A 17,504-nucleotide genomic window follows, 5' to 3' on the forward strand; every position below is an offset into this window, starting at 1 on the left:
GTCACCAAACAGACGCCCCGCTCTATGACGCGCCCGGCTCTGTGCAGAAGGCGGCAACGGCGGTTCCAGCCAGATGCACTACCGCATCGCTCCAGCTCAGCACACCTGAGGCAGCCAAGACACGCCGCTACCCTCCCGTGCAAGCCACCATGCGGCCCGCCTGGCGTCCAGATTCCTGGGAACAGCGCCCTCCTGGTAAGTGCCATCACCTTCCCTGGTACCTCCATACTGTAGTCAGAAGGCGGCCATACCCCCCAAAACACCGGGGTACACCAGTCGCCGCTCAGGATCTTTTGCCACTACTGCACACCTGGGGGGGGGGGGTCCCCGTCTGGAGCCACACACGCACAGTAGGATGGTTGCCCTCCCTGAATGATGGAGCGGAACCTTGGCCTATTCTCGGATGGGGGTCCGATAAGGGATCCCTGTATGCGTTGCAGCAGGTAAGTCCTGGAGTAGGTCCCAACGCATATCAGGGTTAGGCTCTGCCCTGAGGCACATGGAAAATGAGCCCTAAAAATAACAAACAATACAATGACCCTGTGTAGCCGGAGGAAACACAAAAAAAACTGAATTGGGATAGAAGGAGGGGTCTTTTTATTTAATGTGGTTGATGTGTTTCCTGTTGCAGGCAGGCAGAGCCTTATCTCATTGGCTGTCCTGGAAGATGACTGGGAAAAGTATTATATTCACCCAAACCTCCAAGCTGGTAAGCTGTCACAGTGCTCCCTCCGGCCTCTCTCCTACTCCGCTGCAGCTATGGTATGTCCCCTAGTGTCCTCAGGTCCTATACACAGTGTATTGGATGTGAAGACTCAAGGATCCTTAGACTGCTGCAGTGGAGGAGATGAGAGGTTCCAGGGACTGGTCTAAGAGCCAACTGGCTCGGAGGATCGGGTGAGCATAACTTTTTTTCTTTCTTTACCGTAGACAAAAATAAGCAGCTAACCCTTGGAGTGCAGGGCTAGCCCCACTACCCCAATTTTTAATGTTTGATCCTCTTGGTTACTAAAAAACGTCTTGCCCTCTCAGTGGGATTTCTGGTCTGCAGATTTTTGCAAAAAAACATATTTCAAGATTGCCAGAATTTTTCAGCAAATGTACAGTATGTGTTATTCAGTCCCACATGCATGATATGTTATTTGCATGGTCACAATAATGAGCTAATATTGTATAGCATGTGTACTTCTGTCCCCATTTCCCATATCCTTGCACATTTATTTACTGGTTAACAACAAGCTATCACTTTTTAAAACGATGCAGAAGAGCTGAGCTACAATGAATCAGCATATCTGTACTCTAGTAAAAACTGAACAGCAGTATAACTGGTATGTTCAGTTAAAGGAGAACTATGGGGTCAGGGCTTTTCCCCATAGTTCTCCTAAGGGTCACAGGAGAACACAATTCACTTCCACCTTCATTTTTTAGCCACCCTCTCATTAGTGCTACCCTACAGATCTGCAACCTAGCCCGTACCTCTTTACACCTGACAACGAGCCCAGGTCCACTCACTCCTATATGGGATAACCCTGCTTTTCCTCCTGGGGAGTCCCTCACTATTCTGTGTAAATGGCTGCACGAGGTGGGGTGACTGCCAACCACTTCTTTCGATTGGGTTCCTTTAAGGACAGACAGACTCTATTAGCTGAATGTAAAGCAAATGACATGGACTTTCCTCTCTGGTCATATTTTAAACTCAGGCATTTTCTTAATAACACACAAGATAAATTGCTATACGTCAGAGCTCCGACTCCATTGCAGTCTCTCTGCACTTCTAAGACACCCCTTAGACCAGGGGTGGCAAACTCAAATTCATCGGGGGCCGCATCAGCAGTATGGTTACGCTCAAAGGGCCGGTTGTATAGGCCTATGCATCTACTCTTTATTATCATAAATAGTTGCCTCTGCATTCAGTTGCTACTGGTGATATGGAATTGATAAAGTGATATGGAATTGGTCAGTATATCCGAAGTTTACTGCTCCACCTGCCATGGTATGTAACCATTGCAGTGCTGTAAAGGGCAGGTGCAGACCAGCATGGAGCCCACTCACACTTCTGTAGCAGGTGATGTAAATTTGAAAAAGAGGGTCACACATCACTGGTAACATCCACAAGAAAATTATTGGAGACTGCTCAGACCGAACACCATGGTGTCCTCAATAAAGTTCTCCTGTGGACGATACCAGCAGTCTGCAACCCTACTTTTCAACTGGCATGGAATTAAATTATACTCATAATAATTATAAGCAGACATCCAGAGCACCCCACTCCCAATACAGCAGATGTCAAGAGCCCTCCCACCATCAAAAGTACGCTACGTACACAGTGCAGGGGTCAGGATTGCGCCTAAAAATTCCTCACATCTGTACTCTCCCCTACCTTCCTACCTGGACCAGCTCTGGTACCTCCCTGTATAGGCGGCTCCCTCCCTTTGTATTGGGCTATAGTACCTTTTTTTTTTTTGGGCTATAGTGGTACCATCCCTCTGTGGGTGGATCTCCTGTGTTATCAGTACTTTGCTTTTTTTTTTTTTACGCTAAACTTTGAAATAGCAGCACACAGTTTATTAAGAAGAGGCACAGAACGCAGCCCGCTGGATGGGGGAAAAAAACTGCCCAAAAAACTGCCAGCAATCTCTGCCACTATGAACATTCAGTGGCATGCAAAAAAGCCGGCATCGCTGGCTGGAAGGACTGGGGAGGCGGGATGGAGGTGGGCACCAAAGCGGCATTGTAAGCCGTCATGGCTGCAGAAAGAGAGGAGGCGGCGGTGGAGGCGGAGACAGGGCGGAGGTAACCCTGCCTTATACATTCCATCTCCACACTTTTTATAGACTTATCATCTCTCCCGACTCTCAACCACCTGACCCACTGAAACTCAAATGGGAGAGAGACCCCGGGATCACTTTCTCCGACCAAGAATGGGAGAACATACATTTGAAAACATCTAAGAGCTTGATTTAATGTCTACACCCAGGAAAACAATTTCAAAATTAGATCTAGATGGTATAGGGTTCCCCTGACGGTACATAAACTTTTTCCCACTTGCAGCCTGCTTTGCTGGAGATGTGGAGGAGAGGATGGATCTTTCCTACATACAGTATATGGTGGTCTTGCCTGAAAATTCAGACCTTTTTTTAGATCAGTCAAAGATACCATCTCCAGTGTTTCCTGAGACCAACTGGATTTTACTCCAGCTGAATGCCTACTACGCCATACTACTGAGTCACCCCGACGATATAAGAAACCGTTGAAATTTCATATGTTGAACGCTGCCAAACAACTTTATACCACTACACTGAGTGGCCAGACTATTATGACCACCCCATCAGTACTTCGTTGGGCAACGAGAGGACTTTGTTGGGCCATGAGATGACTCCACGAGATGTTGAAAGGTGATGCGAGGAATCTGACACTGCACTGTTGCCCTTCTGTTGCCTTGTACCAGTCTTGCCACTCTCCGTTCTGCCCTAACATTGTCTAGTCGCTGACGGCCACAATTTGCACGTTCAGACCCAGATTTTCGGCTGACAGTCTAGTCTTTAAACACTTTAACAACAGCTGCTCTTGAACATTTAACGAATTCTGCTGTTTTGCTGATACTCGCTCCATGGCTTGAGCGCCAGCAAGCATCCCACGTTCAAAGGCTGTTGAATCGCGTTGTTTACCCATATCTTCAGAAACAAATCACTTCTACTGTCGTGGTAAACAACCTGCTTCCCTATTTATAATGGTCTGGCCCTCTAGCAACTTCATCGCAAAATTATAGCTAATTTGCCTACAAACGTCAGGTGGTCATAATAATCTGGCCACTCCAGTGTATATTGGAAATCCTCTTCTCCTCCCCCTATCAGTGAATGGTTTGCGAGAATTTATAAAATTCTTGATATGGAAGAACTGATTCACATTGCGCATGATAAGACATCCATTCATACATTCACATGGTCCTGCTGGATTCACTTCAAAACCATGTACTGATGTCATGTCCGCTGTTCTACCCCCATAACAAGACTTTTTCCCTCCTATTAATTTACTCCTGTAGCTTCCTCCACGGATTTATTTTATCCCTCCTTACCGTCTTGTCTTGATTTGTATTGTGATTGTAATGCCTTCCTTATATTGTAAAGCGCTGCGCAAACTGTTGGCGCTATATGAATCCTGTATAATAATAATAATCCCTATGCCCTTCCTCCCTTACCCCCTATTTTTTTTTCCTACTCTCTCTCTCTCTCTCTCTCTCTCCTCCTACATACTCCCCCACCATTCTTCAACTTTGGTTTTTGTTTCTTGATACCTGGCCTCCCTAACGTCACCATAACAATTGTATAGACATGTATGCTCTTTGAGTATTCACCAACTAATTAAATTTGGCTTTCTCTTATGTCAAAAATATGCTGATTATTACATTTTATTTGCTTATCTTCATATTATTTTTTGTGAATGTAACATCTGGAGCTGTAGTTTCTTCTTCTACCCTCTCCTGCCATATCAATCTACACACTGTACAGCAATTTGGCCTTACTGTTATTGTTGTATCTCTTTTGACTTCAAAAAATATTATGATGGGGAAAAAATGATGATAATCTTCAGCTACTGTTGTGTGACATATAAAACGAAAGTCTTCCTAGATAATCATTGCCATAGGAAGAATTAATTGCACTGTAGTGTTACAACACAATGTACACTTTGCCCTATTTTGTTTTCTTTGTCAGTGATCATGCAGGTTTGTACAAAGAGTACGCCTGGAATTCATTAAGAGTGTCATAGACACTCATTAGAAATCTGTCTCCCGTCCGTTCAATAAATGGAGCAGCTTGTGGCAGATACATATAAATGTCGGTAAGGTGTATAACAATCTGTTGTAGAATTGCCAAAATGTCTCAGAATTTTCTCTGCGGCACAATTAACTCCAACGTGGACGGGCTCTTATTTACCTCCACTTTTCTTCTCACTAATATGGCGATTGCTTGCCAATGTACATGTACATTGGCAAGCAGGCAGAGCTTGCCAATGTACATGTGATGTGGGTGACTGTAGAGCTGCCCGATTACTTGTACTTGCCTGTGAATGTGCTCCCCCCCCTTTGTGTTTTCACATGGCTTTCCCGCTCCTCTGAGGCTCCCGGGACCATGGTACATGCATTCAGGATAGAGAGCGGGAGCAGACTGCGGTATGTCCATTCCCTGATCTGCTCTGTGTGTGAAGCAGAAAGCTCTGTGCTTGATCATCTGCATTGGAGGGCAGGGGAGATATCAGGGTTCTAATAGACCCCTGATGTCTCCATAAAGAGAACCTGTCGCATCCCAATGCTATCACCCTGAGTACTGTATATCTGTAAAAAAATAAGTCAAGGCAACTGGATTTGATGTATTTTTCGTGAAGACGTTTAACTGGTCATCCAACCAGCTTTCTCAATTCAGAAAGCTGGTTGGATGACCAGTGAAATGTCTTCAAGAAAAATACAGCAAGTCCAGTTGCCTTGACTTATTTTTTACAGATAAACCATGACCTGGATGAATGAGAACCTTCACAGACATATTGAGTACTGTAGCTTTTCAACACTGCAAAGCTGTTTGCGTAATTTTAAGGCTTGACATGTTTGGTATCTATTTTCTCAAAGTGACCCCATCTTTTATATTTTCCATAGAAATTCAGTATTATATTGTGTTTGTGCGCACTAAAATGTAGATGTATATATTTTTTCCTTAAAAAAAAAAGCTATTTAATAACAATTCAAGTATGGATTCAAGTACCCTAAATATTAACAAAAATTTAACCCTTTTTGTGTATCACTCCTGTAGATCCTCAAATCATCTCTGAATTGGTGCTGGCACTGTCCTTCCTTCTGGAGGGTGGCTACTTTTGTTCCCCATGGTTCCTGTGTGTAGTGTAAAGTAGCCACCACTAGCCAAGTGATACATAAATACTCCTTTCCTATGTTCCCGTCTAGTGGCTATAATGTAGTATTTACCGGATATTACATTCAACTAGAAAAAAAAAATATACTAATAAGAAAAAAGTTATATATATATATATAACACAAAAAACTATTTATTTGAAAAATGTAGTGCACTATCTATCCAAGTGATACTAAAAAAAAACAACTCACCACTATATGCCACAAAAAGTTTAGCAATTCTTTATACGGTGTATAGCACCCCAAAACCCATGTGTATATAAAAATACCATGTGCTGCCTCTCCACTGTGTTCTCTCTTCCTCTCCCTCCTCTCTAATATTATATTTTCTTTTCCTCTCCCCCCCACAGATCTAATAACAAATCCCAAACCATCCAATATAAATCAAACACAACATCCGTAGATGATATACACATGTATATGGTCCTCGCTCAACAATATCAATTGAATAAACCCCACTGTATAACTAAAGATAAACAGAAAAAAAAGGAACCACCTATACTAGATGCCAGGGATGCATCTGACCAACATTCAGCCAAAAATTCACTGCATCCCTAGCTTCTCTCCTCCCCGCTGTGCGCCTGCCCATGTACCTCCTGACAAAAGGCACCTAGCAGGGGTAGAGAAATAGCATAAGCCCCCATTCACACCTAGGCGTATTGTAATATGCGCGTCTGTCACGCGGTTCGCGGTAAAAAAAGTCGCGCGACCGGCGCGCGATTCCAAAGGCTACTTGGCTGTATCCCAATGGAAAACGCCCTACAAAAAGGGAGTGTGCAGGCATACAATATGAGTTCCAGTCCTATTAAACATAATAACAGTGTCTAAACATTAAACCAATTGCTCATAAAAATATGCAGGAAAAAAAGAAGTCCATGCCTCCACACCATTATAACCAGAGGGGGAGAGAAATTACGCAAACATATTCCACTAAACCACTGACTGCAAACATTAACACAAAGGGCTATTCACAAAAGGGTGAAGAGTTTGGAGAAGTGAACAATCTAGGACAAAACAGCTGAACTGGAACGTGAGCTGAATTGGAGAATGTTTCCAAATCGGCTATTTTGGCCTAGATTGTTCACTTCTCCTGTCTTCTCCAAACGTTTCACTCTTTAGTGAATAGACCTGTAAATGTGTTCTTCCCAAATACATACAAAATAACAGAAGTCCCCCTACTTACCTGGTATGACCTGTGACTGATTAAAGTGGAAGACAGGAATGTGCGGTATTGTCATGATACAACTGGAATGGTTATTGCTCCCTCCCTTGTCCCTCCCACAGAGGTGGACTAGTAAGTCGTTCTCCTTCTACACTTCTAGCTAACCCCGCTTCTTTCCTGTGTTTGCAATTTGAATTACTCCGTACTCTTGGCTTTCAAGGTGAGAGATCAACTTTGTAACTAAAACCGACCATACACCGGAAGGTTTTCCTCGTTCAGCCTGCATGCTGAGCCCATAAATGTGTACAATTCAGTAAACTGGTTAGATACACTGAGGCCCCGTTCACATTTGAGCGATTTTATCGCGCGGTAATTCCTGCGATATCGCTGCAATTTACCGTGCGATATCGCTCTCCAATGCTTCTCAATGGGGCAAAGGGTCCCGCTGTCGCGGGTCGTGTGTCGCTACAGCAGGACCCTTTTTGGAGCGGATTTAGCCGCGATTCAAGCTTGCTCAATGCAAGCATTTGCGCGATATCGCGCAAAATGCAAATCACGCGACAAACGCACAAATTTGCAAACCGCTCAATGTGAACGGGGCCTGAGGGGAAAGTGTCAGCAACAGCAGATCCTATACTCCTATTCTGACAGGTTCCCTTAACTCCAGGCAAATAAAATCTTAACCCTTGCAGTGGGGCTACCCCAGCACTGCAAGGGTTAAGTGCTTGTTTTGTCTTGTTAGCTAAAATAACAATGATATACTCAACAGAACTGCAATCCCGGCTGGCTGTTAGACTGGTACATGCAGCAGTCAAAGGTCCTGCGAGTCATCACATCCCATGAAGTGTATAGGACGTGAGCATGCTGAGGGACATTCCATTGCTGGAGCAGAGGAGGAAACAAGCTGCAGGGACTGGTCTAGGAGCCAGCCGGGATCGTTGTTCAGGTGAGCATTGCTCTATCCTTTTAGTGTTCTTATTTAAAGGAAACGTTTTACTGTGAACAAACTTTGCAAATCCACCCCCGCTCCTTTCACAACTAAAGCCGGGTATACAATTTGTAGATTTTTTTTTTGTTCTGCTTTAGTGCTGAATGGTGGAAATTCTAACAGATTGCCCAGTCCACGCCTAACAGTGTTGGAGGAATCTCCTGCTGCAGCTATTGTACTCTGACAGTTGGCCCCGTGGGCTGTCAAAATACGTGCACAGTGCCTGCATCTCATTGGATGCCAGTTCTGTTTGGCTGACAATTTTCAGCCTGGCTCCCTTAGTTTTTTTCAACTGAACAATGTCTGGCTGGAACCACCCACCCACTGAGCAGATTGTGGCTGTTTCATCAAGAACTGGACAAAATTGAACAGTGTATTGCAAGCTTTAAGTCGGATATACACAATTATATTTTCCTTCTTGAACCTGCGGGCTGTACTAAGAAAATATAACAGATTCCCTGTTGTTTCCAATGTATTCTGACAGCAGCACTGGCCACTGTCAGAATACCCGAATGGTGCGTGCAGCCGGAAGATTATCCTACATGTTCCTTCGGCAAAAGTTGATCTAATGATCGACTTCTACTGATGAAATAGGTTCACCAACACAGCAAATTTTTGTCAATTCCTCTGCAATTCTCTCTCCTGTGTACCCTTCTTAAAGGAGAACTATGGGGTTAAGGCTTTTCCCCATAGTTGTCCTTAGGGTAACAGGAGGACACAAACTAGCGTCCTCCCGTCACCCAAGGCTCAGTATACAGCGAGCTGCTGCTCATGGTATACTGAGACGCCGCAGCTGAAGCGGATCCCGACAATTGTGCCAGGTTCCGCCCATCCACATGACTGACAGCTGGCTCTGCCTATTTAGAGGCAGAGCCAGCTGTACCCGCCCCCTCCCCCGTCCGTTCCGCCAGTCAGCGCTGGTGGATCAGAGCGGGGAGGGGGGAATCCAGCCGTGACAGGATCGAGAGGTGAGCGAACGCCGGTATGTGTTCGCTCACCTCCCGATCTACTGAGCCGACCTGTGACAGTCTCATTGTCACAGGTCGGCTAGAACTATGAGGTGAGTGGAAATCACTCACCTCATAGTTCTCCTTTAAGGCAAGCCGTGCAAGTATAGATTTTCTCTCATCAGCCCATGGGCAGACATAACAAAGTCACTCAATTCTCTCATCCCACACTACAGGACATGGATAGAAGTCTATGGCTGCAGTCACTGCTCAGCCAACAATCTTCCACCCAGCTCCTTTAACATACTGTAAGTCAGCTGGAAAATTCTGCTGGAAATCTATGTGATAGCAATAAAGTTAAGTGAAAAAAAAAAGTTAAAGCGTAAGTAAAGGTAAAAAATAAAATTGCTGGTAGGTCGGGATTCTTGGCAGAAGAGACATGCAAAGTCTATTTAGATAAAAAAAAAATATTATTCTGCTCTCTCCCAACTTTTCTTTCTTTTTGTGAACACTGTATGGCACATCTCTAGGGTGTCACAATTCGGCTGGCTAACATGGAGGATGTAACTCCTGTATGTATGTATGTATGTATTATCATAATGACCGTACAGAACCCAGAAGTGTCCGTGGCAGGGATGGTGGAGGTGGGGGACAGCGCTGAGGACCAAACATCGTTCCGACAGCGCTGGAGAAGGGCAAAAAGATTAAAGTGACATTAAAGGCTTCTTTCCATTAGTTTTCAGGAGTCCCTCCAGCGCTGGTGCCAGTCTCTGATCCAGCGCTGACTGCTGACTACTGTGTACCACGGTGTCTGTGCGCTTGCACGCTGCCCGGCTGTGTGCATTGACTTACACTGTGTCTCTCCTCTTCTCCCGGCCGAAGATCTCTACTGCGCATGTGCCCGCCCCATAATCCTTCACTGCTGCCCAAGAATCTTCAGACGGGAGTGAGCGGCGGAGACACAGGTAGGTAATAGCCTTTTTGGTAACTTTTTTTTAATGTTTATGTATATATCTACTGCTTGCTAGCAGGTTTCATTGTACTTTAACTGTCGCTGGTCATGAGGACTTCTTAAGTAGCAAGTGTTTTGTTAGGTTAAGTACCCCAGGGCTGAATACTGAAAAATGGCCTGGACAGGAAGGAGGTTTAACACAAAATTTAAAAAAAATCGAAACTGTTTACTTTCACTTAAGTAGAAATCAGTATACAAAACAATAGTTCAAAGCCCCCACCACCCACGAATGTAAACGTGTGCATCAGTTGTGCCTAGGTATAACAACTATTGAGCAATAAAATAAATCCAGTGAAGGGGGAGGTGTGTTATAGTCACCTGTTTTAGGGTGACAGCGCTGCTCCTCCATTGACTGTACTGTTATGAGTGTCACCCCAGTGTAAGCAAGTTGATGCGCGCGCACCCGCCTACCTCACGTGCACGAAGGTGTACCATCATGTTTCTGACAGATAGTCCGCCCTTCTTCACTATATTCTGCACTGACGCGCACCCCAAAGTAAAGCATGCATTCCAGTTGAATACAGTTCAGCAAACAATGTATGTACAGTAAGAAATGTCATGTAGTAGAAGAAAAACTCACTGCGCTCCAGAGTAGTCTAGGAAACAACGAGTTAACAGTACAAGGACTCTGAGTGTAAAGACTGGCGCTTCTCTCAACAAATATGGCCGCTCTGCTGCTCAGTGACAGCCCATTCAGGCTTCGCCAAGCTGGTCACGTGCTTAAATACAGTGTGGAGGACGGGGACGCGCACGGGAACTATACAGAAAAAGGAAGGTCGGGGGTTAGGTGTTGCGCATGCGCTGTCACTATTCTGTTCCGACAGGATTCTTGTGTGCAGAAGACCCCGGAACATAGATAACAAGAAGGAGAAGGAGCAGGTAGTATGTGTCATTTCTGTATCTCCTCCTGACAGAGCTATCAGGTGGGGGGCATGCATGAGGAGCAGGCTGGGGTAGGGTTAGAAATGACATAAGAGGAAGTTCCACCTTGTGTAGGACATGGCTTTTGCTTGAACACTGATACTAAGAGTCCCATGTTTACATTCTGCATCACAGCATTACCCTGCATGTTACAAAGACAGCTGGGGAACTTCCTGGGTGACCTGGGTAGGACAGGAATAATGTGCTTTTCTATTGCCACTCTATACAAATGCTAACCAATAGCCTCATTGTGCTTCTTCTATTTAAACTATGAAATTCAATTGATATTTGTGCTTATTTTATTTAGGTGATGCATTATGTGAGACTGCTATCTTCCATTGTGCTGGATCCTTGACAGTGCCCTGCTTAGCACAAATGGCAGTAGTATACCTTCCCAGTGGTGACATGATGATCCCTCTGGTGCCCATGATGCAATCTTTAAGCTGAACTCCAGGCACAAAAACATTCATCTAAATATATTCCCATATAGCCACAAAGGATATAAATTCACTTTGTGTGCACCAAATGCCTTAGCAATTCCGGATATTACTTGTAAAAGTATCAGTGACATCATCACTGTGCTGTATGTATCCTATGCAGAGAGCAGAGCTGTGGGAGGGGCCAGCAGGCAAGCCCACTACAGACTGACTGCAGATAACAACAGATAGGGGCGGACACAAGACCAGTCACCCTGCACAAGGATAGAGAGCAGAAGTGACTGGTCTTTATTACAGGAAGCTTCGGTAGAGAGGTAACATTTCACATTGGATCTGGATGAAATACACAACGTTAATCAAGATACAAGAATACATATGCCACTTGTATTTAGACTGTGCATGTTTTTCAGTTTTAAGTATGTTTCTGTGTATGCAGGAAAGCATAATGGTAGGTCATTGGAAGTCTGAGGAGAACTAGTCCCCAGGGTGTGGCTAAGCTTTTATTTGACCATCAACTACTGATTGCATTTGGTGACTCTGTCACCAGACCATTCATTTAATCAAAAATCTTCCCATAAGGTTATATGTGTATTGGTTACCTGTTATTAATCTGTAAAAGTCTCCCTTGTGCTGACATCCAAAAGCCCTGAGACTGCTCCTTTGTTCCACCATCTTAAATATGATATCAGCAGACTCAGAGCAGTCACACAATCTGTAGGAGTGGTTTTTAGCTTACAAGGGGGCTTTACTGTGGCCCTGCAGTGTGACAGCTGCAATGTCCCACGCCAGCTCAAAGTATTGGGAAGAGTATATTTCCCAATATTTCTTGAAGAAGGCAGTCACACTGCATAGTGGAAAAGCACAGTGGTGCCTATTCTTGTGGTGGTCTGGATGGGCGCTCGTTGTCAATGCAAAGACTTGGGCTTGGTTCTGGCTGCACAAAGTTTCCCATTGGCTATCCCTCCTATATACAAAACATTAGAAAGCATGCTCTTTATTGATCTGTCTTTTCATAATTTGTACTGTAATAATGCAAACTTTTGTTTTTTTTGAAATGCAGGTAACTTATAAGTATGTCTGGAAGTAAAGGGAGAACGAAGAAAAAGGCAATACCGATTGACACTTCATCTGACAGCCTTCCTGTGCGGTCTTCAGTCCGGCAGGTATCCAGTCTTGTAATGCTGCTCTGTAAATTCTACCCGCTTTCCCCAAAAATAAGACCTACCCCGAAAATAAGACCATGTACTATTTTGGGGAATTGCTAAAATATGAGACCTACCCCGAAAATAAGACCTAGTTATGACCATTCCCAGGGCTGGTGGTGGCATAAGGGGGAACTTGAAGAGCCGCGGGAGAGGCAGGAGAGTATCATCGGTGCCAACGAAGCCAGCGCTAGAGGAAGCGAGGCGGCAGCGGAGGGAGCAGAGCCGCATAAGCCGATGCCTCCTCTATAGCGCCGGCTCCTGTTACGAGCGTAGTGATACCAAATGCACTCCACCTGTAAGGAATCCATAGTGAAAGTGCGCTTCACTCATTCTGGCCAGCGATTGGTTAGCAAATTGCCCTGATCACCATATTTTTGTACATGAATACATGTAGACTTTTCTACATGAATAAGTGTGGATTGTTGTACATTGAAAAATAAGACCTAGTGTGTTTTTTTGAGCCAAAAAAAATATAAGACACTGTCTTATTTTCAGGGAAACACGGTATGTGTGCTGAACACCATCAGAAATCTTACTTCCGTTTTGTGTCATTGGGTCCCTGCTTTTCCCAGAAGTCTGGGAGCTTGAAATAAAAAATATAGGAATACCCTGCAACAGAAGTTTAATTTTTGCTGGGATACTTAGAAAGAATGGAACCCGGGGCTATTTCTTTTCTTTTTACAGCACTGAGACTAAGAATCAGATTGGGAGTTGTGACTTGGCTTCTGCATGCTTGTTCTGTGTTTGTTACTTATACTACTAAAGGTATTGAAGTCAGATACATACAGGTATGTGGCATTTTCAGAAAGGGCTCAGCAATGGCAGCCTATGTATTTCTCTTATTGTACGTTTTCCTTAACGCTTCACAAGAGAGAGCAGCAAGAAGAGAACCTAGAGGTACCTGTGCATACCTTCCGGAATATGTGTCCTGGCACCCCCAAATGCTAGGCCACTGTAATCTGAAAGCTTCAACACTTCCCTGTAGATCGGAAAACTATCCCTCTCCCCCCCACACCTTCTTATTGGCCGTCTTCTTAATGAGCATCCTTGGTGGTTGGTAAGAAGTTGGGAAAGGGGGCATTCCAGCCTTTAGTGCTAGTGGGAAATCTTAAAGCTTGCTGATTGGAGCACCCCAAGATTCAGGGTTCCTGGGACACACTTGGAGATTGCTGAAATTATACATGTTATGCATGGTATGATTTTGGATTTAATTTTTTTTTATTGCCGGCTGTACTGGTGAGGAATTTTTCAGTACGTAGGGAGGGGGCCTGCTTTTAAAAAGTGGGCTATTGTCACAGAGCCCATCTTTCACACACTCTTGTTTCTCTAGGCCCAGGGTTTCCATACTGATAACTTGCATGTGTCTTGGTCATACTGCTTGTAATGTCTTAGTATTTACATTCATGGATAACCTAAATTTGAACATCATTGTGACAGGATCCCCATTGTTGGTGATGAGTGAATTTGGTTTGTGGGTATTTTGCTTTGTAATGCGGAACCCACTTACAATTCAATTTTTAATAAAGTGATTCAGTAGTAAATGATAGGAGTAATCTCCATATTGTCCACAGACATGTGAAGATATTTATAACATGTACATGCTGTTCTCCTGTGTTCAGGTGAAGAAGAAGGCAAGTGAAGCATTTGATGATGATGATGATTTCTCAGAGAAGAAATACAGAAAGTGTGAAAAGGCGGGATGCACAGCAACATGTCCAGTGTGTTTTGCTAGTGCTGCTGAAAGGTAGGCAGGCTTTTGTTTTTATTTAGGTATTTGTGATATAATGTAAATGAGTATTTACCACTTGCAGCCAGCAGATAGTGAACATGAGAGTACAGCCACCTTATCACCAGGCTGACTTTCTATCATTCTTTGAATAGCTTGTGCAGCGATTATGCTTTTATAGCATAATATCTCACAGGGGGTCTCCGGTTCAAATCCCAGTCAGGACACTCTCTGCGAGGAGTTAGCACGTTCTCCCTCTGCATGCGTGGGTTTCCTTTTCGGAAACCAACAGCGGCCAATACCTTACTTCACGCCACCAGCCACCACCCTCCACCTCTAAAACAAGGAATTCCAACCGGCCAATTTCTCAGGATAAAAAGAAACTGAAGTAGACAAACTGATTATACTAAGGAATCTAAAACCCTGTACAATAGGTTCAGGGAACGTGGATACCCACATAGAACCTTAAAAAGAAGCAAAAGAAATGTAAATCAAAAAACAAGAACGGAACTCTTTAAAGATAAACCCCAGGAAGAAAACGAACGCCTAGAGCAAGCAAACAACTGCACAAGGATGATTACCAAATATGGCTCGGGATAAGAAAAATTGGCATCCATCATGACCAAGCACTGACATATCCTGACACTCTGCCCAAATGTATCTAAAATAGTGGGACCCAGACCCTTGTTAACGGCACGGAGATCCCCAAACCTGAAAGATGCCCTGGTCAGTTCAGAATATAGACCTAAACATGCATCTCAGGATTCTACAAAACCAAGGGGAATGTTCCCCTGTGGCAGATGCCGGATATGTCCCCCAGTTGAAAAAAATTAAATATTTAAAAAAACAGAAGGAACAAAGTTCTACAAGATAAATAATTTCATTAACTGCAATACCAACAAAGTAATCTATCAAATAGAATGTCCGTGCCATAAGTACTATATAGGAAAAACAAAACGGCAACTACGGATTAGAATTGGAGAACATCTAAATGACATTAAGAAGAAAGAAAAAGATAGCCCCTTAGCCACTCATTTTACAGAGTTCCACAATAGCTCACCCGATGGTCTGAAAGTAAAGGCGATATATGCGCTTAATCTACCCCCACGAAGGGGCGATTTTGACACCATCCTGCTCCAAAAGGAAAAAATGTGGGTTTACCGATTAAACACCCTGTTACCATTTGGTGTGAATAACTAATTTAATTTAAATGTATTCCTGTTAACCCCTCTAAAGAATCACAAGACTTTAGAAACCTCACAAAAATAAACCAATCAAATGACTTATCTGATATGTTACTGTTCTATTTTTAATACCCACAACTATTTTATGCATTACTGACATTCTTTCAAACTTCAAGAGAAGTCGGACCAAATAAAAAAAATGGGTCTGATTAAATGATGGTCCACAGGTGAGGATTGCAGTTAAATCTATCCTACACCTGGGAGCCTGCACGTCCTGACGAAGCCCCGGGGGAGGGGCGAAACGCGTAGACGCTGCACACTGAAATGTTTGGATGACCCAGAGAATGTCGGACATCCTGTTCTAATGTCTAGACCTACAGCACTCTTTGTTTTGGCCCCCAAATTACCTGTGGATTCTCTGCGCACATCTCCAATCACTAAGAGTGTGCTAACTGTGTCTGAAGTTCTGAGAGATATTGCTGACCTTCCTCCATACACACCCTCGGCCGAGGCATTCTATGGACTCTACTACAAGGAGGAGGAATAGGTTACGTAACCTTCGGAAAAATCAAGAGTATATCTCCAAAAAGAACAAACAGGATACGCGAGTAGGAACGTTGAAATTACTTAATTCTATGCACTTTTTTCAGAAGAAAAACCTCTCCCTTTACTTTGGAAACGTCAAGGGGGGAAAAAATCTAACCAATACGATTATACTCACTCAACCAAAACACACCAGTACCTGAAACGTGATACACACACGATCAAAAATCAGGACTGAGCGAATCCTCCTCGAAACAACACATGTTGTGTCGAGGATTTGACACAGGGAAGGAGCCAATCGATAGTCTGGAAACGCTCTGACAATTTGCTGTCTACAAACTATCAAAACCTCCCCTTAGTGGGAATACAGTCTATCAAAAGAGCTACTATGTAACACTCCATACTGAATACAGGCAAATCTAAGTCAAGCAAGGTGGTGAGCTGCAAGATACATTAGTCCACAAAGGTATGCGATATATAACAAGCCTGGGATTAATTCTTATCCACCTGGAGTATGTATCATTGCAACCTAAAAGCTGTTACCCAAAAGGTCTTGATATAAAGGTGCTGAAAAAATAGGGTCTATATTTACTATCCAGAACCAAATGGATTTACACTCAGTCATTTTTTTGTGATTTTTAATGGTGCTGTTAGGTGTTTGGTGGTGCTTTGATATGTACTAATAAAGTTTTTGTACGATTTTCTAATTTGGTCTGTCCCGATCTTTAGTTAACCCTTAGACTATCTCCCCTCTGAAAGCAGTCTAATCCCTGTTTTTGTATATACACGTATAGATTATCTGCAGATTTTCTATGGTCAGATGGAAAACGTGCAACAGATTCCTCCATCTACACTAAACTGTGTGCATGGAGGAATCTCCCACTGGGCCAAGCTTCAGTATCTTGCTAGTCCGCCCCGCTGGCTCTCAAAACACCTGAACAATGCCTGCATCCAATCAGATTGTTCAGGTATTTGGAGAGCCAGCGGGGCCGACTAGCAAGATACTGAAGATTGCATCCACACAGTTTAGCGTAGATGGAGGAATCTGTTGCACTTTTTCCATCTGACCACAGAAAATCTGCAGATAATCTATAGGTGCATGGCGAGCTTTAAACATTAGCCAATGCCACTCATCACACTACTAGCACAGAGCTGTTGTGTAGGATGAATAGGCAGGGTCTGCTTGCCCTCCACTCACTCCGCGCACTCGGCTGGCTAGTGTTAGAATAATTGATGCTGATGACTGTAAATGCATGCAGAAGATACTGCACACAAAGCAGACCATGTATGTTCGATGCTTAATTAGTTTGAAAAGAAAAAAACAAACAAACCTTATAATCCCCTTTAATTTCAGATGTGCTAAGAATGGTTATACATCAAGATGGTATCATCTTTCCTGTGGGGAGCATTTCTGCAATGAATGCTTTGACCATTACTATAGGAGGTATGTGCTAATCTGCAT

At 43.7% G+C, this 17,504-nt stretch overlaps 1 protein-coding gene across 1 annotated transcript in view; it reads left to right on the plus strand.

The window, feature by feature from the left end:
- Positions 1 to 10,859: 10,859 nt before the first annotated feature.
- Positions 10,860 to 17,504, plus strand: part of KDM1B (lysine demethylase 1B) — a 34,877-nt gene continuing 28,232 nt past the window's right edge. Inside the window, exons 1-4 of the mRNA XM_018559627.1 lie at positions 10,860 to 10,905; positions 12,445 to 12,547; positions 14,209 to 14,333; positions 17,397 to 17,486. Coding sequence (XP_018415129.1) covers positions 12,458 to 12,547; positions 14,209 to 14,333; positions 17,397 to 17,486 — 305 coding nt within the window. The 5' untranslated portion in view covers positions 10,860 to 10,905; positions 12,445 to 12,457. The remainder of the gene's footprint in view (positions 10,906 to 12,444; positions 12,548 to 14,208; positions 14,334 to 17,396; positions 17,487 to 17,504) is intronic.

The sequence above is a fragment of the Nanorana parkeri genome, unplaced genomic scaffold (genome assembly GCF_000935625.1).
Source record: "Nanorana parkeri isolate BGI_ZX_2015 unplaced genomic scaffold, ASM93562v1 scaffold408, whole genome shotgun sequence".
NCBI lineage: Eukaryota > Metazoa > Chordata > Amphibia > Anura > Dicroglossidae > Nanorana > Nanorana parkeri.